At 46.0% G+C, this 19,314-nt stretch overlaps 1 protein-coding gene across 3 annotated transcripts in view; it reads left to right on the top strand.

Moving 5' to 3' along the window:
• Positions 1-908: 908 nt before the first annotated feature.
• The window catches only part of TMEM225B (transmembrane protein 225B), a 30,860-nt gene continuing 12,454 nt past the window's right edge, over positions 909-19,314 (top strand). Inside the window, exons 1-3 of one of the 3 annotated variants that reach the window (XM_045075088.1) lie at positions 909-1,957; positions 2,221-2,379; positions 5,913-6,018. In XM_045075088.1, the coding sequence (XP_044931023.1) occupies positions 2,304-2,379; positions 5,913-6,018 (182 nt within the window). In that variant the 5' untranslated portion in view covers positions 909-1,957; positions 2,221-2,303. The remainder of the gene's footprint in view (positions 1,958-2,220; positions 2,380-5,912; positions 6,019-19,314) is intronic. The other 2 variants (XM_045075086.1, XM_045075087.1) reach the window with 2 other exon arrangements.

Below are 19,314 nucleotides of genomic sequence, written 5' to 3'. Positions count from 1 at the left end.
ATACCTGTGTTTCAACTTTGCTGTTTTACTAGCTGTGTGACTTTGGACATTTTAGCCTCTGGTTTCCTTGTCCATGTGATGATTAATAATAGCATGAAAATTGAACCAAGTAATGGAAAAGGTACTGGTCATATATTAAGTGCCAAAGAATTACAAATATAAACATCACTATAAAAACCAGTGAGAATGTAAGTGTTTAGCATGAAGTCTAAAAAAGAGCGAATTAAGGAGCAAGCATTTAGCAGTGCAGGACTAGCATCGTCCAGGGAGGGATACGCTGGGTTTGGAGAACTTAAATATGGCTTGAGAGGTCATCAGGAATCCTAGACTGGTAGGAACTGCCTCCTCATAGGCGCTCCTTACTGGAGTTAGCAAACCTTGACATCTCTTTTTTTTTTTTTTTTTTAAATATTTTATTTATTTGAGGGAGAGACAGTGAGAGAGCATGAGCAAGGAGGAGGTCGGAAGGAGAAGCAGACTCCCCATGAGCTGGAATCCCGATGCGGGACTCAATCCGGGGACTCCAGAATCGTGACCTGAGCTGAAGTCAGTCGCTCAACCAACTGAGCCACCCAGGCGCCCCTTGAGATCTCTTTTTGCTAAGATTTGTACCCTTTGGGATCACATCTTCTACTCCCTTCAAAATATGAGTGCATGAATGAACCAGTGTTTAATCCGAGACTAGAAGGATGATTTCAAACAGGTAATGCCCTGTACAAGTCAATGAGAAAATAAATACTGGAATTTTTCATTTTGCTGATGCATCCTGTTCACACTCTTCACTTTTATTTTTTTAAGATTTTATTTATTTGGCAGAGACACAGCGAGAGAGGGAACACAGCAGGGGGAGTGGAGAGGGTAAAGGATTTCTGCTGAGCAGGGAGCCTGATGTGGGGCTCCGTGCAGGGCTCATCTCAGGTTCTTGGGATCACGACCTGAGCTGAAGGCAGTCGCTTAACAACTGAGTCACCCAGGCACCCACACACTCTTCACTTTTAGAAAATGGTTGACCTCATATTTGTAATCCATGTTTATAAATTTACAACTTGGGCATAATGACAGTGTCTCTTTTTTTCCCCCCACACTTGCTCCAATTACAAATCTCCACCCAGTCTAGCCTTTGTCCTTCCCCAGGCTCTGGTTTGAACTGGCCAGGGGTCTAAAGGCTGGCTTTACTTACTGAGTCTGCAGTTTGGGGCACCTAAAATTGTGAAAAAGTACGAACTTCATGGGATTGTTGTGAAAATTGAGACGCCATTTTACTCCATAAGTGGTAACTGCGGTTTCTGAGTTTAGAAGGAAATATCCCTATCAAGAACAATTCATTTCCCTAACGTTTTTCCTGCATCAACATATCAAATATACCTCTGGCAAACTTCTCTAGGCACAGTAGGGTGTTTGAAATCTTGATCCTATTTCTAAGGCTTTTCTTCCTCTTTTAGCCCATGGATACCAATATGTTAGCCCTGCTTACTTATATACTCCAGGCCCAGTTAGGGGTTGTGTAGGGGTTGAAGCGACATAGGGAGAGGACAGGCTGGATTGCAGGTATAGATAAGGGATTTCCTCCCAGCAGGGTCATCCCGGCCTTGTGATTTGGAAGAAGGGAGGTGGGGATGGGTGGTAAAACCGCAGGGGTCAAGGGAGTAGGCGAATGGGGGTGCATACGGGACAATAGGGGTGAGAAAGGAGTAACCAATTTAGATCCTGGTCCACATGGGTGATGAAGGGCAAATAGGGAAATCTAGCCCCATCTCCCTCAATGCCTCCTTGGGGCCCGAAAGAGGCGCTATCCCAAGCCGCTCTTGGCCAAGCTCCCCAGCGGCCCTTGAGAACTCGCGATCGAGAGGAGACCTCCGAGCTGCCTAGACGGGACCCGGAAGTGCGCACGGGGGAGCCCGAGTTTCCAGTCGTGCCGGGGGACCGTGGTCGACGCTGCTGCGGAGCGGTTGCGCCAGTGAGTATCGAGGTCCGGCACCGGGAGCTGCCGGCCAGCGCTGTCGCTAGGGGAGAAGCTCGGTCCTGCGGCGGGGGTGGGGCTCGGGCCGAGGGGACCCAGGTGGCGTGTGTGTGTGTTGGGGGGGGGGGGCTCAGGCTGGACCGCGCCCCCCGGCGCCGGGGCCCAGGCAGCCTGGGGAGAGCGCAGTGGGACCCTCTCCTGGAAAAGCTTCACTTGCATGTTCCCCTACATCTGCCCTCTTCTCCCTCCCTTTCCCGCAGTGACTGCCCGTCCGTTGTGCCGCGCTCTAAAGAAATTTTAGAGGTCTTGTCTTTGGAGCAGCACCGGGGATTGGATCCAGCCCATGGAGAAGCTGCCTGAGCAGATAACCCCGGAGTCCCTGTATCCATCCTCCCAGCAGGAGCCCCGAAAGAGCAAGGGTGAGGAGCTGACCTAGCTGGCTTTCTTTGTCTAAACTTTGTCCTTCCAGCCGCGGCCTCGGATCAGATGGACACGGTTAACTTTACACTTAGAATTGGCCTGGTGAAAAACTACTCCCCCTCCCCCCCTTTTTTTTTAAACCTCAGGGCTCTATTACCTGTAAATAAAGGCTGTAACCGAAGTTTCCTTTCTTGACTGTGTGGAGCAGATCTGCCTCAGCAGTACTATCCTAGCACTGAGTCGTGGAGGATCTGTCATTCCAGCACCTGCCAACTTGCTTGGCTTCCGGAGAAGCTCAGGAAATGTTGTGAGAATAAATGAATGAATGAACTCAGCCAAGTATGTCCCATACCTGAAGTACCAGGAAAAGAGCGGGCTTCTCCGCTCATCCTACCCAAGCTCTCCTTCATCCTTAGGGAAGATACATTTACCACCCGAGGTGTAAACTCCAAGAGGGTGCTTTGCCTGTGGAGTACAGTAGATAAGCTGCCACCTGCTGATGGAAAATGAGGTTAAGCTATTAGTATCAACATTTTCCCCCTGAGTATCAACATTTTTATTTCAATCTGCCATCCATCCCACCATTAAGAGATAGATATATGTGTAGGCATTAAAAAAAAGATTATTAAAATGGGTGACAAAGACTTAGATAAAGACTCTGAGATCGCTTATTTTTGGGGAGATTTTCTTTTACACATTTATTTGTAAGAACTATGTTTTCAGACTAATTTGTTAACTTGACAGGTATTGATTGAGCTCTTAGTATGAGGTGTTGGGACTAAGTTGGAAGAAAACCAAACCCCTACTCACCCGCGAACTTAAAGAGTTGGAATAGTTACCTGTGAGAGGCTTTGGGACAATAAACTGTAGAAGTTTGCAAGAGGAGATCCCCGTAGACTGGGTTTTGGCCCTGGAAGTCTTAGAAAGTCAGGAGTCTCACCTTGAAAGAATTTAGAGTAAGAAATGTATGAAGTTGGCGTTTCTCTTTTAAGTAGTATACTATTGTTGTATTTATTTATTTATTTATTTAGAGAAAGCCAGTGAGCGAGCAGAGGAGCAGAGAGAGAGGGAGAGAATCCTAAGCAGGCTCCATGCCCAGCATGGAACCCCACGTGGGGCTCGATCTCACGACCCTGAGATCATGACCTGAACTGAGATCAAGAGTCGGACGCTTATCTGACTGAGCCACCCAGGTGTTCCAGAAAGGAGTCAAGTTTTTTTTTTTTTCTAAAGATTTTTAAAAAATGTATTTATTTGACAGACAGAGATCACAAGCAGGCAGAGAGGCAGGCAGAGAGAGGAGGAAGCAGGCTCCCCACTGAGCAGAGAGCCCATGCGGGCCCAATCCCAGGACCCCAAGACCATGAGCCGAGCTGAAGGCAGAGGCTTTAACCCACTGAGCTACCCAGGCGCCCGGAAAGGAGCCAACATTTAATTGAGGGAGGATAGATGCTTACCACAGGCTCCCTGTTGCTAGTCTTTCTAAAAGGCCAAGTGCCTGTACTCACCTTCTAAAATACTCATTTCCTCATGTTAGTTCACAGTGCCCACTGCATTCAGTCCATACTCCATAACCTGGCATCCCGGGTCCTCTGCAGTGTAGCCTCAACCCACCTTGAAATCTTTCCTGTGGGCTCCCCAAAACAAACCCAGCAAGACTGGTGTGTCTGCACTTTCCACCGTTGTGCCTTTGTGTCCTTTTTCTCATGTGCGTTGCTGCCCGCTACATTCTCTGCCTACCCAAACGCCACATATCCCAGTGTCCATGCACAGGAGCCTCCTCCATGAAGTTTCTGAAGCAGACTTGGGCTGTGAGGAAGGAAACAAACAGATGCAAGAGACGTTTACATGAAAACCCGAGGACCTGGTGGTTGATTGAGCATTAGGGAGGAATTGGGTACAATTGCTCTCGTTCCCATCACTGTCATACCCCTTAAAAAAATTATCACTAGTTGCTTTTGCTTTTTTTTTTAAAGATTTTATTTATTTATCAGAGAGAGAGAGGGGGAGAGAGCGAGCACAGGCAGACAGAATGGCAGACAGAGGCAGAGGGAGAAGCAGGCTCCCCGCCGAGCAAGGAGCCCGATGTGGGACTCAATCCCAGGATGCTGGGATCATGACCTGAGCTGAAGGCAGCTGCTTAACCAACTGAGCCACCCAGGGGTCCTTTGCTTTTGCTTTTGTAACGCAGGGCACTGCTTCTGCTCCATCAGAATTGATCAAAGCCACGTTGCCAGTGGCTTAGCTAATGAATCCACTGGACACCTTTTTTCAGCTTTAATTTTTTGGCGCCTTATAACTATTTTTTTTGTTGCTGTGATCGCTGTTCCTTGCACATCGTGTTCTTTGGTTTTGGAAGTACTCTTCTCTTTTCCTCTGGTCTTTCTTTTGCCTTCTCGGGCCTTCCCCACTCCTGTTTCTCCATCTGGTTTTATTTTATTTTATTTTTTAAAGATTATTTATTTATTTATTTATTTGACAGACAGATATCGTAAGTAGGCAGAGAGGCAGGCAGAGAGAGAGAGGAGGAAGCAGGCTCCCTGCTGAGCAGAGAGCCTGATGCCGGGCTTGATCCCACGACCCTGGGAAGGCAGCGGCTTAACCACTGAGCCACCCAGGCGCCCCTCTCCATCTGTTTTTAAACATTGGTTTTTCCCCAAGACTGTTCTAAGCCCTCTTTTTTTTCACTCCTGTGGGTGATCCTATCCCCTTTCAGGACCTCTCTTAACTGCTTTCTTCTGCTCTCGCTGTGAGCTGGGACCTGGATACTAGATGTTCGTGGGTGTACTTCGGAGCTCCTTGTTTTCTGCAAGGCCCCCACCTCCCTACCTTCCAGTGACTGTCTTGGTTAATTGTAGTAACTGGTTTTCCCAAGCTGGAAAATTTGGAGTTGTGCTCTACTATTCTCCTTCCCTCCATATTCAGTCAACCACCACCAAATCCTGTCAGTTTTTCTTCAGAAAGGCCTGATTCTGTTGCCTGTGACTGCCATTTCCTCACTTTAGACCCATTCTAGTTTTCTTGGAGTGCTACACATCCCTATGCTATTGGCCATGTCCCCTACTCTAGGCTATCCTCCGTCTGCTGCCAGAATGAATTTCCCTGGAAACAAATTTGATCAAGTCAGTCTCTGTCCAAAGCCCTGGGTGTGGCATATATGCGTCTTCATATCTGGCTCTACCCTTTTCCTATTTCCCTTCCTTCCTTCCTTCCATCCTTCCTCTTTTGAGAGAAAGAGAAAGCGCAAGTCAGGAGGCAGCATCCTAAGCAGACTCGGTGCTCAGCGAATAGCCCCATGTGGGCTTGATCTCATGACCCCAGGATCATGACCTGAGCCGAAATCGAGTCAGACACCCAACTGATTGAACCTCCCAGGCACTCCATCTGGTTCTCCTCTATTTTTCTGCTGTATCTCTGGCTTCCTGCCCACATGGGCCATATTTATTTCACTCACATGGAGTTTTCTTTTCTTTCCTTTTTTTAATTATTCCTTAAACTTACTGTTCCCCTCCATGTTGCTGAGCCTTCACAGATGCTGTTACTTTTGCCTGGAATATTCTTCATCTTGTTGATCCTGATCATAGTTCAAGATCCAGCTCAACGTCATTCTTTGAGGCTGCCATCTCCAGTTCACCTAGGTAGGGGTTGTCCTTCCTGATTGTGCTTTGAGGCACCTTTATAAGCCCTCTACTGGTATCTTGCATGTAGTAGGTGGGATGTATGTTTGCTGATTGGCTAAATCAAATGGAGTGTATCTGTTTCCTAGGGCTTCCATAACAAATTACTACAACTTCATGGCTTCATCCAGCAGAACTGTATTCTCTTGCAGTTTTGCAAACTAGAAGTCCACGAAGGCAGTGCTGCCTCTGAAGGCTGAAGGGTAGAATCCCTCCTTGGCTGTTCCCAGCTTCTGGTGGTCCCCAGCAATCCTTGGCGCTCCTTCACTTAAGGCTGCCTCACCTGTCCCATGGCTTTCTTTCCTGTGTGTTTCCATGTCTGAATCTTCCTCTCGTTTCTCTTATGTAGATGGCAGTCATTGGATTTAGGGCCTACCCGAATCCATTCTGACCTCATCTTAACTCTGCAAAGACTCCGCTTCCAAATAAGGTCATATTTGAGGTTCCAGGTGGACATGAATCAGTGGGGGGCGGGGCAGGGAAACGGCACTGTTGGACCCAGTACAGTAAGTAATGCTCATTTCTTCTGCTGTTAGAAGTAAATATACTTGGGACCCCACAGCTTTGTAGTTAGGGTTAGAAGAACTACTTTCCCCCCTTCCCTTTAAATTAGAAGCAGATCAGTGAAGAAACTTTTTTTTTAAAAAAACTTCGTCCACAGGGACACATTTGATTTGTTTATTTCAGGGGACAACTGCTCTCTTCTTGGGCTTCTCGAGGTCTGTCTCAGTCTGACCACTGACTGTCTGCTGAGGCATTCTAGAAGGTTCTACTCTCTACCAGGGTTCGAATCCAAGTTTTTGATATTTTTTCCGTAAGTGGCTCTGACCCATGAGGAGATACATCTCTCTGAATTCTGTTTGAGCCTCAGTCCGGAAGACGTTTTACAAATGGTCTGTTTGGGTCCCTCAGTGACTTAACGATTCTTCTCTGGATTGCTGGGAGATAATCAGGAGCATTTTTTCAGTTTTTTTTTTTAAGGATTTTATTTATTTATTTGACAGACAGAGATCACAGGTAGGCAGAGAGGCAGGCAGAGAGAGAGGAGGAAGCAGGCTCCCTGCTGAGCAGAGAGCCCCATGCGGGGCTTGATCCTAAGACCCTGGGATCATGACCTGAGCCGAAGGCAGAGGCTCAACCCTCTGAGCCACCCAGGCGCCCCTGTTTGTTTTTTTGAAGATTTTATTTATTTGAGAGAGAGAGAGATAGCAAGAGAGATCTTGAGTGGGGAGGAGAGGAAGCAGCTCCCCATTGAGCAGAGAGCTTGACGTGGGGCCAGATTCCGGGATGCGGAGATCATGACCTGAGCCAAAGGTAGATGCTTAACCAACTGAGCCATTCAGGCGCCCTAATTAGGAGCATTTTGAAGGCCAAATTGTGTGCAGGCTTCTTTACATAGTACTGGGCTTGGAAACAAAGAAATGGAAGACATTATTTTTTTAAAAAAGATTTTATTTATTCATTTGACAGACAGAGATCACAAGTAGGCAGAGAGGCAGGCAGAGAGAGAGGAAGGGAAGCAGGCTCCCTGCTGAGCAGAGAGCCTGACTCAGGGCTCAATCTCAGGACCCTGAGATTATATGATTTGAGCTGAAGGCAGAGGCTTAACCCTCTGAGCCACCCAGGCACCCCTGGAAGACATCTTTTATTTTATTATTATTATTTTTTAAGATTTTATTTATTTGTTTGACAGACAGAGATCACAAGCAGGCAGAGGCAGGCAGAGAGAGAGGGGGATGCAGGCTTCCCACGGAACAGAGAGTCTAATGCGGGGCTCAATCCCAGGACCCCGGGACCATGACCTGAGCCCAAGGCAGAGGCTTCAACCCACTGAGCCTCCTACGCGCCCTGGAAGACATCTTTTAATCTAGAGATACTTTCAATATAAATTGAAGGGAACACACACAACTGAAAATACTTCCAAGGAGAGGCCCCAAGACGATGTGGTTAAATTCTATGAAGGAGGCGGAAAGCAAATACTTTAGAGATTGAAGGGCGAGCTCACTTCCAGGTGGGATTAGAGTAAGGTTAGGTTTCCGGAAGGAGGCTGCCTTTGAGCTGGGGTCTGGAGGGTGGAATAGGTTTTTGATAGGTGGAGAAGGACGTGGGGGGGCGGATATGCATGGCCAGGAAACTGGTCACATTGACCGGAGCATGGAGATGTGACAGAAGGTGAGTCTGTGAGGCGGAATAGAGTAAGACTATGGGAAAGGAATGCCAGGCCAAGGAGCTTAGCTTTCGTTTGGTAGATATTAAAGTATGTTATGTCGATTTTCTTTTCTTTTCTTTTTTTTTGTTTAAGATTTTATTTACTTATTTGACAGTAGGCAGAGAGGCAGGCAGAGAGAGAGGAGGGAGCAGGCTCCCTGCTGAGCAGAGAACCCCATATGGGGCTTGATCCCAGGACCCTGAGATCTTGACCTGAGCCGAAGACAGAGGCTTTAACCCACTGAGCCACCCAGGCGCCCCTGTGTCGGCTTTTCTTAATAGGCGGCTAGCCGGTGACCTTTGTATATCGAGGGAGAGAATCTGATTTGTTGAGTGTGGTACAGGAGGCTAGAGGGGATTAGGATCTGACTTAGGCCATTACTAGTGAGAATAGGAGGATCGGGACAAAAACCAAGGAGTGTATTGTAGGTAGAAACAGTAGTACTTTATTTACCGAGTGGGTGTGGGGCAGAAAAGGGCGTTACTGCTCGTTGTCACCCGTTCCCTTTTTTTTTTTTTAAGATTTTATTTATTTATTTGTCAGAGAGAGAGGGAGAGAGAGCGAGTACAGGCGGACAGAATGGCAGGCAGAGGCAGAGGGAGAAGCAGGCTCCCTGCCAAGCAAGGAGCCCGATGCGGGACTCGATCCCAGGATGCTGGGATCATGACCTGAGCCGAAGGCAGCTGCTCAACCAGCTGAGCCACCCAGGCGTCCCTCACCTGTTCCCTTTTTATTTTGAAAACGCTAAAGCTAGAGGAGAGTTGCAAAGAACAATATAACAAATACTCATACACCAGAGGGAGGAGCACATTTGAGACATACGATCTCAAGAGACTTAGGGTATGAGAGCCACGCAGAAATATCTTTTTAGATTATTGGAGGTGCTGTCGCCTGTCATAAATATCCCCCATTTCAGGAGAAGGGGGCACAATCCCTTCAGCTACTCAACCCAGAGAAAAAACTTGGTTTTTCTGTATTCATCCCTGTCAGTCCGTAATCCTGTCCATACCTTCGTCACCATTTTTTTTGCAGAATCCCAGCACTTCTTACCACCTTCTCTGCCACCATCTTGGTCCAGGGTGCCATCATCCCTCATCTGGATTGTGGCGGTGACTTCCTGGCTGGTTGTCCTGCCTCTGCCCTTGCCTCCCTACCGTCTCTTCCCAACATGGCCGGCAGCGTGATCCTGTTAAAATGTCAGGTCTTGTCGTCCTTTGGTCCCAAGCCTCCCCAGGCTTCCTGTCTCACCCTGTCTCTCCTCTTACAATAGCCTATCGGCTATTGGGTGGCTCAGTAGGTTAAGCCGCTGCCTTCGACTCAGGTCATGATCTCAGGGTCCTGGGATCGAGTCCCGCATCGGGCTCTCTGCTCAGCAGGGAGCCTGCTTCCTTCTCTCTCTCTCTGCCTTCCTCTCAGTGTACTTGTGATTTCTCTCTGTCAAATAAATAAATAAAATATTAAAAAAAAAAAAAAACAATAGCCTATCGGGTCCAGTGTTCTGTGATTCCTTTCTGTGTCTCTGACCTTATTTCTTACTGCTCTTCCCCATGCTCATTGCGTTCTAGTCATACTTGACTCTTTGAAGACCCCAGTCCTTTGCACTTGCTGTTTCTTCCATGTGTAACGCTCTTTCCCAGAAACCCTTATCTCCTTCAAGTCTTTGCTTCTGTGTCATTTTCTTAGTCCTCCTTTGACCGTGGGGTGCAGAATTACAACCCTTCTGCCCGCTCCCTCCCTCTGGCTCTCTATTCTTGCTTTTGTCTCGGTACCACTTGTATCAGCTAGTAGTATGTAATTTACAAGGTTCCCTATCTAGCTCCCTTACTAGAATGAAAGACCTTAGAGGGCAGAGTTTTTGCCTGTTTGCCCCCTGCTGGCATGTTGTTGGTGCTCAGTAAGATAAATGTGAATGGGTCAAGTGTCACAGGGCTGGTAAAGAGAAGGATTCAAGAGTTGTAAGAGAAGGATCACCTTCAGCTTAATGGAAAGAGCGATATTGAATAGGGTCTGAGAGCTGTAGCTGTAGCTGTCTACATTCTTGAAGACGTCGGGCCGGCTGTCAGTTCTCTGGCAGTGGGCCACATAAAAGGCCCATCCTCTAGGATACTAAGCCTTCACATGTTGGGAGAGAACACATAGCATGGTCCCACAGAAAGGAGAGGGCGCTTTATGTAGGAGAGGAGAGGGGGAATGAGGCTGGAAAGACGGGCCAGGCCAAGGAGATGTAGAAGAAACCCTCATTTTAATATTTGCCCAAGCCAACCACAGAAGGCACATCTCCTGCTTCGTGAAGTATTCCAAATCCAAGTCCAAATGGAGGCATTCCTAGGCTATTGATCTTTCCATTTTTTGTAAAGATTTAATTTAAAATTAAATACCATTAAAAGTTCAGCTGCTCAGTTGCACTGGCCACATTTCAAGTGGTCAGTAGCCACACGTGGCCATTGGCTACTGTATTGGACAGTGCAGATGTGGAACAGCTGTATAACCACAGAAAGTTCTGTCGGGACCATGCACAGCGAGTGACTTGAATTCATAGTACCAGTTCATTATGGTATCTTGCTAAAAAGAATTGGTCTGCCTAGCTACTATTTAGACTCGATTGATGCCTTTATCTTTCTTTTTAAGTTACTGAACTTTTTAGAGCTAGCTGGTGTTCTCTGTTTGCAATTTGTGCGACATATAAGAGAAATAGTTAAACACATGTACAAGCGGATGTAAAAACATTGAGTCAGTAATCACTCACACTGCTAGAATGGTTATTGCATAAAAGACAAGAAGTTAACACATGTTGGTGAGGATGTAAATTGGTGACCTACCAACAGAACCACATATGATCTGTCAGTTCCACTTCTGAGTATTCATCTGAAGGCAATGAAAGCACTGTCTCGGAAAGCTACCTGCACCCCTACGTTCACTGCAGCATTAGGTCCAGTAGCCAAGACATGGAAGCAGCCTAAGTGTCCCATCAGTGGATGAGTGGATAAAGTAGATGTGCTGTGTCTACAAAAATATATGAGTATACACAGTGGAATATTGTACAGCTACAAAAAGAAGGAAATCCTGCCATTTTCGACAACATGGATGAACCTCGAGGGCATTACACTAGGTGGAATAAATCAAACAGAGACAAATACTGTGTGATCTCAATTATACGTGGAATCAAAAAAACAAAACAAAACAAAAAACAAAAAACCCCAACTCAGACACAGAAAACAGGCTCGTGGTTGCCAGACGTGGGGGGTGGGAGGGGGGGGAATTGGATGAATGGGGTTAAAAGGTAGAAACTTCCAGTTATAAGATAAACAAGTCCTGGCATGTAATGTACAACCTGGCAATTATACTTGATAATGCTGTATTGTGTGTTTGAAAGTTACTGAGAGAGGGGATCTTAAAAATTCTTATCAGAAGGAAAAATTGTTAAAAACACAATATCTAAACAACATGCAGAGGATGAGGGTATATTTGGGGGTGGAAAACAAGTGTGAATATGGTTCTGTGATAAGACAGCACAGATGATTATTCTTTTTTTTTTTTTTTTAAGATTTTATTTATTTGTCAGAGAAAGAAAGGGAGAGAGAGCGAGCACAGGCAGACAGAATGGCAGGAAGAGGCAGAGGGAGAAGCAGGCTCCCCGCCGAGCAAGGAGCCCGATGTGGGACCCGATCCCAGGACGCTGGGATCACGACCTGAGCCGAAGGCAGCTGCCCAACCAACTGAGCCACCCAGGTGTCCCGATTATTAAATTCTTAAAATGACCATTGACGAGTAAAATCAGGGCTGTTTATGTGCTACGCTTTCACTGCTAAAGGAAATGCGACATTGGCTGTTTCACAGCACCCCCTTCTTTCATAAAGATCCCTCTTAGCACAGGGCCTCCTTTCTCTAATATCATTGCAAAGCAACCTCTCCAGCTTTAGTAAGCGGTATTTCAGTTAAGGGGAGAAATGTGTTAAATAGGAGATGTTTTTCTCTCCTGTCTCCCTTGCATGCAGGGGTACAGGATTTTTTTTTGTATATTCTCTTAGAGTTGAAATCAACTTGGGAATATTTCTTTGTACCCTGTGGTTCATATTTTAAATAACTTTTCCTCCTCCCACCTCTTCCTTTATCAAATCTTACCCATTTGCTGTATTTCTAAAAGATGCATATGAGGTCTGAGTTCGTGTTCATGAATGAGCATGTGAACATCTGAGTGTAGAGAGAGATACTCTAGTGAGAAAGGTGTTGGTCTCTGATACGTGAAGGGAGTCTTCCCTGTACCTCAGGGATGATCATGTGGCCAGGGTGCTATGTGGGCAGAACCTCTGGGGTGAGGTTCTCCTCTTTAATTTATCTGTTCAGACCCTGCCCCACCCCACATGTAGCTCCCAGCCTCTCCCTTCTAAAGTTCTGAGATGACTCCACTTCCCTCAAACTCTGCTTCCCTTTCTGCTAATCCCAGTATGTCTGTCTGGTTATCTACTTTATAAACCCAAATTTTAGTCTCCCCACCACTTTCTCCAAATCTGCTCAACTTGTATCCATCTTTTCCCTATATTGCAAGGCCATTTTTCATACATTTTTTTTTTAAACCAAATGCTTCTGGAATACTCTGATCATCCTGTTCCCTACCAGGAGTTTTTCTTGTTATATTTTACTTTTTAAATATTTTCTGTCAGATGGTGAGAACTGGACTGAGGATCAGTTAATTATAAAAGCAGAAAACTCTCAAAGTAGGACTACAACTACACAAAGGAGATGAATATGAACAAAACAAACACAAGGGGCTCTGTGAATATGGACAAAACTTTCATAACCTCACAAACTCTATTGAACAAGCCACAAATTCTTAATTGAAGAGAAATCCCAAATGTGTAATATTTGTAGAAAATTATTCAGGTGGAACTCATAACCTTATTCAGCATGAAAGGATCCACACATAAGAGAAACCTTATGAGTGTCATGAATATGGAAAAGCTTTTGGCCATATTTCGAACTTTATTCAGCAAAAAAGAACACATACTGAAGAGAAACCCTATAAATATAGTCACTGTGGGAAAACCTTCCAGTGCAGCTCACACGTTATCCAGCTTCAGACAATTCATACGGGAGAGCTGCCTTATATGTGTGATGATTGTGGGAAAACCTTTGGTCGGAGCTCAAGTCTTGTTCAACACCAGAGAATCCACATGAGGGAGAAACCCTATGTGTGTAGCGTGTGTGGGAAGGCCTTCAGCCAGAGCTCAAGTCTAATAGAACACCAGCGAGTTCACGCCAAAGAGAGACCATATGAGTGCAATGACTGTGGGAAAACTTACAGTCGTAACTCACACCTCATTGAACACCAGAGAGTCCACCCAGTGGAGACTCCTTATGATTGCAGCGAGTGTGGGAAATCTTTCAGTAGGAGTTCACTTCTTATTAAACACCACAGGATTCACCCTGGAAAGAGACCTTATGCATGTTGTGAATGTGGGAAGTCCTTCAGTTGGAGCTCTTATCTTATTTAGCACCACAAATCTTACGGTGGAGCAAAATCTTCTGAATACAAAGAATGTGGGAAAACCTTCAAGTACAGTTCATACCTTTCCAGTCATCTGGGAATCCACACAAGAGAGAAACTGAATGAAATGAAGTGGGTAGAGCCCTTGGTCAGAGTTCAGCTCTGATTAAATGTCAGAGCTTGCAACCTGGGAGAAAGCCTTTGGGTTTCATGAGGGTGGACGGCCTTCTGTGCTGGCTCAGCTCTTATTAAAACCTGAAAATACAGATGGTAGACAAATCTCATGGGTGTGTTCAATGCACAAAAAGCTTTAGATGGAGTTTCTGCCTTACTCAGCATCAGCAGATTCACTTTGGGGAAGTGTGTGTCAGAGAGGGCTGTGGAAGGAATGTAATGCAGCATGACCAAGGTGGTGGCTAAGCAGAACCTTCAGTTAACACTATGATTTGGTGTCAAGGATCTGCATCAGAGGGAGATTCTGTGGTTTGGTGTCCAAATCTTCATAATCTTCTGAAAATGGAATGAGTTAGGTCCATCCCAGGGAAGAAAGAATCAGGAAATTCTAGATTTGGACTTGTAGGTCAAGAAAGCAGCTGGGTGACCTTTGAACCCAGTAACTCTCCTATCTCATCTATTCCATTTGTTGTAACTATCAATGGAAGTGGCTCTTGGATCTTGTACCAGCATGTCACTCCTCGGTGTTCTGCAGACTCTCTTTTTGCTTTATAGGACATGAATGCACTTAATAAACAGGCAAATTTTCTAGACCAACAATCTCTTGATGACACGTTATGGGCTTTGTTATGTGTCAACTTGGGCTGAACTGCATTTGCCAGAATTCCCTTTTCTGTATTTTTCTTGGTTCTTGTGGGCTAGAGGGAGATTCTTAGGAGACCAGGAGGGCAGAAGAAAAGCAGCAGTTATTATTTTTGTGGTTCACCCACGTTGTTGCTAATCTGCTGACTCAGCTCCCCAGGGAGCCACAGCAGCTGGGCCTGCAACTGGCCTACCTTCGCCTGGAACCTGCTCTGCCTTTGCTGGGCTGTGTGTGTATGTGTGTGTTTGTGTGTCCTCGTGGTTTTACTTCTCTGATCGAATCCTAGTCATACACGTGCTTACTGTTCTTGAACAAGTACACACTGATTTTCAGTTTAGATAGAGAGGAATGGTTAATTTCTGGCTGTTTTTGAAAAAATAATTTTTATGATTTCCTTTGAGAAAAAGTCACGGTTCAAACTCCTTCATAATAAAATTTAAATCATAACCTGAGACAGAGCTTCACTACTGTGTAATTGTCCAGGAAAAGGTTGAATAGCCAAGCAGTTGAATAGTGTGATACATAATGGATAAAATTCTTAAAAATATTTTTTATTTTTAAGAAATCTCTACACTCAACGTGGGGCTCAGACTCATGACTCCCAAGATCAAAGAGCTGAGCCAGTTGGGAACCATAAAATTAAAAAAAACTTTGAGCACCCATTTATCATGAAAATTTAATTAATTAATTAATTAATTTTATTTATTTAAAGATTTTTTAAATTTATGAGAGATAGAGAGGGAACACAAGCACAGGGAGCTGGGGAGGGATAAACAAGCTTCCCGCTGAGCAGGGAGCCTGATATGGGGTTGAATCCCAGGACGCTGGGATCGTGATCTGAGCCGAAGGCAGGTGCTTAACGACTGAGCCACCTAGGCTCCTCTAGCCCAAATATTTTAATAATTAAAGGAAATTCCAGGGGTGCCTGGGTGGCTCAGTGGGTTAAAGCCTCTGCCTTTGGCTCAGGTCATGATCCTAGAGTCCTGGGATCGAGCCCCACATCGGGCTCTCTGCTCCACGGGGAGCCTGCTTCCTCCTCTCTCTCTGCCTTGCCTCTCTGCCTACTTGTGATCTCTGTCTGTCAAATAAATAAATAAAATCTTCACCAAAAAAAAAAAAAATTCCAAAAACACCTCTACTGGGTAGTATATTGTTAAGTTAGGTATCTGAAAGAACTATCTACTTTGTTGTAAGTGCTTTAAAAAAATTTTTTTTTTCTTTTTTCTTTTTTTTTTTTTTAAAGATTTTATTTATTTATTTGACAGAGAGAAATCACAAGTAGATGGAGAGGCAGGCAGAGAGAGAGAGAGAGAGAGAGAGAAGCAGGCTCCCCGCTGAGCAGAGAGCCGGATACGGGACTCGATCCCAGGACCCTGAGATCATGACCTGAGCCGAAGGCAGCAGCTTAACCCACTGAGCCACCCAGGCGCCCCTCTTTTTTTTTTTAAAGTAGGCTCCATGCTGGGCCCAGCGGGGGTTGGGGTGGGGTGGGGTGAGGGCCGTCAAACTCACATCCCTGAGATCAAGACCTGAGCTGAGATCAAGAGTTGGATGCTTAACCGACTGAGCCATCCAGGCACTCCAAGTAAATGCTCATTTCTGGTTACAAAAAATCAGATTATGTTTCCTCCAGTTAGTTTGGATTAATGATTATCTAAGCTATCAATGAAAATTATACTTACAATGTGGACTCTTAAAATGGAAAATTGCCAGTCTCATAGCTCCCAAGTCTGGTCTGGTGCTGTGCACACAGCGGGTACTGAGTGAATGGCTCTGGAATGAATCTGTTTACCAGACACCACAGTCTTCTTTATTTCAGATCTCCTGTCTGCAGTCCTCTACTTTTCTCCCTCTGTAATCGATAGGTGGTTATCAGCACTCACTGAGGGTCACCTTGCTCTAAGAGCCGCCTTGCATCTGGATGTCCTGAGAATGGACTTGCCCTCTGTGAGCTCGGGTCTGAGCTCAAGTGCCCACTTACGCACTCGACACATGACCCTCCTTGAATCCATCCCCATGCCCTTCACCACAGAAAGGGCTCTTCTGTGGGGTCTTGAGATGTGTCAGGGATAAGGCAGGGCTTGATGAGTTGGGGTTGAAGGCTGGGCAGGATTCTGATTGGCGGAGAATAACAGAGAGGGGCACCCCAGGACAAGGCAAGTGCGTGGGGTCAAATGCCAGGCTTCAAAGGGCAGAGGTGTTTGTGGAGACCAGGAAAGGGGAGAAAAGAGTTTGTCTAGCAGCATCAAAAGCACTGAGGTTGGTGTGTGTGTGTGGTCGGGGGAGATGCCTGGCTCGCTCAGTCAGTAGAGCATGTGACTTGATCTTGGAGTTGTAAGTTCAAGCCCCATGTTGGGTATAGAGATTACTTAAATAAAATGTTAAAAAAAAAAAAAAGAAAAAACAAAACACTAAAGTGGGGGCTCTGCTTCTTTGGGCACAACCATTACAAGTGGCAACTGACCAAGCTCTTAGATCTCAGGTAAACACAAGGGCAACCACTCAGCCCAGTTGTTGGTCAGGCCTTTCTCTGTCTTAGTACTGTACATTCCACACCAGGAAATGTTCAGTCCTGGACGAACGGGGATGACTGGTCACCTGACGCCATAGTAACCCCACCTTCCTGGTCCCTCATACCTCCCAGCTGCAACAGGACCCAGTAGAATAGAGCAGGAATTCTTTTTTTTTTTTTTTTAAAGATTATTTATTTATTTGTCAGAGAGAGAGAGAGAGAGCGAGAGAGCGAGCTAGCACAGGCAGACAGAGTGGCAGGCAGAGGCAGAGGGAGAAGGCGGCTCCTTGCTGAGCAAGGAGCCCGATGTGGGACTCGATCCCAGGACGCTGGGATCACGACCCGAGCCGAAGGCAGCTGCTTAACCAACTGAGCCACCCAGGCGTCCCTAGAGCAGGAATTCTTAACTTAGGCTGCATACTGGAATCACCTGGGTAGCTTTCAGAAGACTATTGCCTCGGTCCCAGTCTCAGAGATTTTATGGTGGGCTGTTTGGCCTGGATATTGGCATTTTGCAAGTTCCCAGGTAATTCTAATGTGCACCTAAGGTTGAGAACCCATGACAGGGGATATTAATGCTTTACAGGTGCTGAGAGAAGGACACAAAAAGACCACAAAGGATCTGTGCCTCAGTCACTAAAGCCTAGTAAGAGGACGGGGCTGGGACTGTGGAGTGCATCAGGGGCCCCATGTGAAAGTGGAGACAGGGTGTCCCAGGAGGAAGGAGCTGTGGGAGGGGGCTCTGGCCTTGGATTTGGAGCCAGCTTTTGAGGGGGGGTTCCCTGAGGGCAGTAAGCTCACTCGGTCTGGTGGGGAGGGAGCAGATGCCTGCTCACTTCCCAGTTCTGTACCTGGTAAAACTACAGTTTGGGTGCTTGGGTTTTCCCTTTGAAACTCTGGCCGAAGGAAGCACAGAGCCTAGGGGAAGTCAGAGCCCCAGTTCAGGGGGGTCACCCCATTTTCCAGCAGGCAATTACTCTTCCGTTGTCCATCCTCTACCCTGGAGCTGGGAAAATACTAAAATATTTCTAGAGGATGCTATAACCTAAACCTATGCACACATTCTAGAATTTCCAGTCCTAGTGGTGGCTGGCCTGGTAGCCCCTAGCCTTGCTGTGTATATAGCCTTGGGACCCCTGGGTGAGAGGCATTTCCTGTGCTCTGGTTAAAGAGGTAGGAGTCTGGGCAAAGGGAAGGTGGGAGGAGGAAGAGGAATTTGGGTACCGCCATCCAAACATGACTGCTTTCATCTCACCTGTCGTGGCCCTTAGGATGAAATTCTACAAGACCCTTCACGTCCCAGCACTGCCCATTGATTTCCTCAGTCCTCTTGGGGGTACTCCTTCCAGTCATTTAAAAATTTGTTGGGCCCCTGAACACAGTATTTTTCAAATGTAAGTCAAAGCAACTAATGGGTCATAAATTAATTTATCATAGTAAGTTGCAACCAGCACTGAGGGTAAAAGAAAACATTAGGCAGGACCGGAGAAGGATAGACAATATTTGCATTCCTTGAGTGCAATGCAAAAGTGAAGCTTTTCTGTGTGTGCAGGTGCACACGTGTGTGCCCGGTATAGCAGTTCTTGCTGTAGAGCCAGTGAAAACCTTTGCACCATGCAGTCCCCTATCGGGGATAAGATTCCGTCGAAATCCTGCCCCCTTGCAGGTCTTCCCTTTAACCGTATTTGCCTCTACAATCCCTATAGCTATGTTCCTTTGTGCACTGATAACATCTGAAAAAAAAAGAAAGAATTATTCAGTTACTTGTCTCTGTGCTAGATTGCAAGCTCCATGAGGGTAAGGACTGTATGCAGTGAACATCTTATCTGTCATTGGAGAAAGCACTGAGATACTGCGTAGCTGAATGATAAACCCGAGTTTAGCATCCAGCTGTGTTTATGTCCTTTTTTTTTTTTTTTAAAGATTTTATTTATTTATTTGACAAGAGATCACAAGTAGGCAGAGAGGTAGGCAGCGAGAGAGCGGAAGCAGACTCCCTGCTGAGTAGAGAGCTAGAGAGCCTGATGCGGGGCTTGATCCCAGGACCCTGGGATCATAACCTGAGCTGAAGGCAGAGGCTTTAACCCACTGAGCCACCCAGGCACCTTGCTGTGTATATGTTCTTAAACAATAATTTTATCTGAGAGATTTCAGTATGCCAAAAAGCTGGAAAAAAGTATAATTACTCAGATTAATAATTATTACTGTTTTCTGGTACCTGCTTTCTATCCATA

Source organism: Mustela putorius, unplaced genomic scaffold (assembly GCF_011764305.1).
Source record: "Mustela putorius furo isolate JIRA1106 unplaced genomic scaffold, ASM1176430v1.1 tig00000139_pilon_pilon_pilon, whole genome shotgun sequence".
In the NCBI taxonomy this organism is placed as follows: domain Eukaryota; kingdom Metazoa; phylum Chordata; class Mammalia; order Carnivora; family Mustelidae; genus Mustela; species Mustela putorius.
Note: the sequence above shows the minus strand (reverse complement) of the source record. Positions and strands in the feature narration are given on the sequence as shown.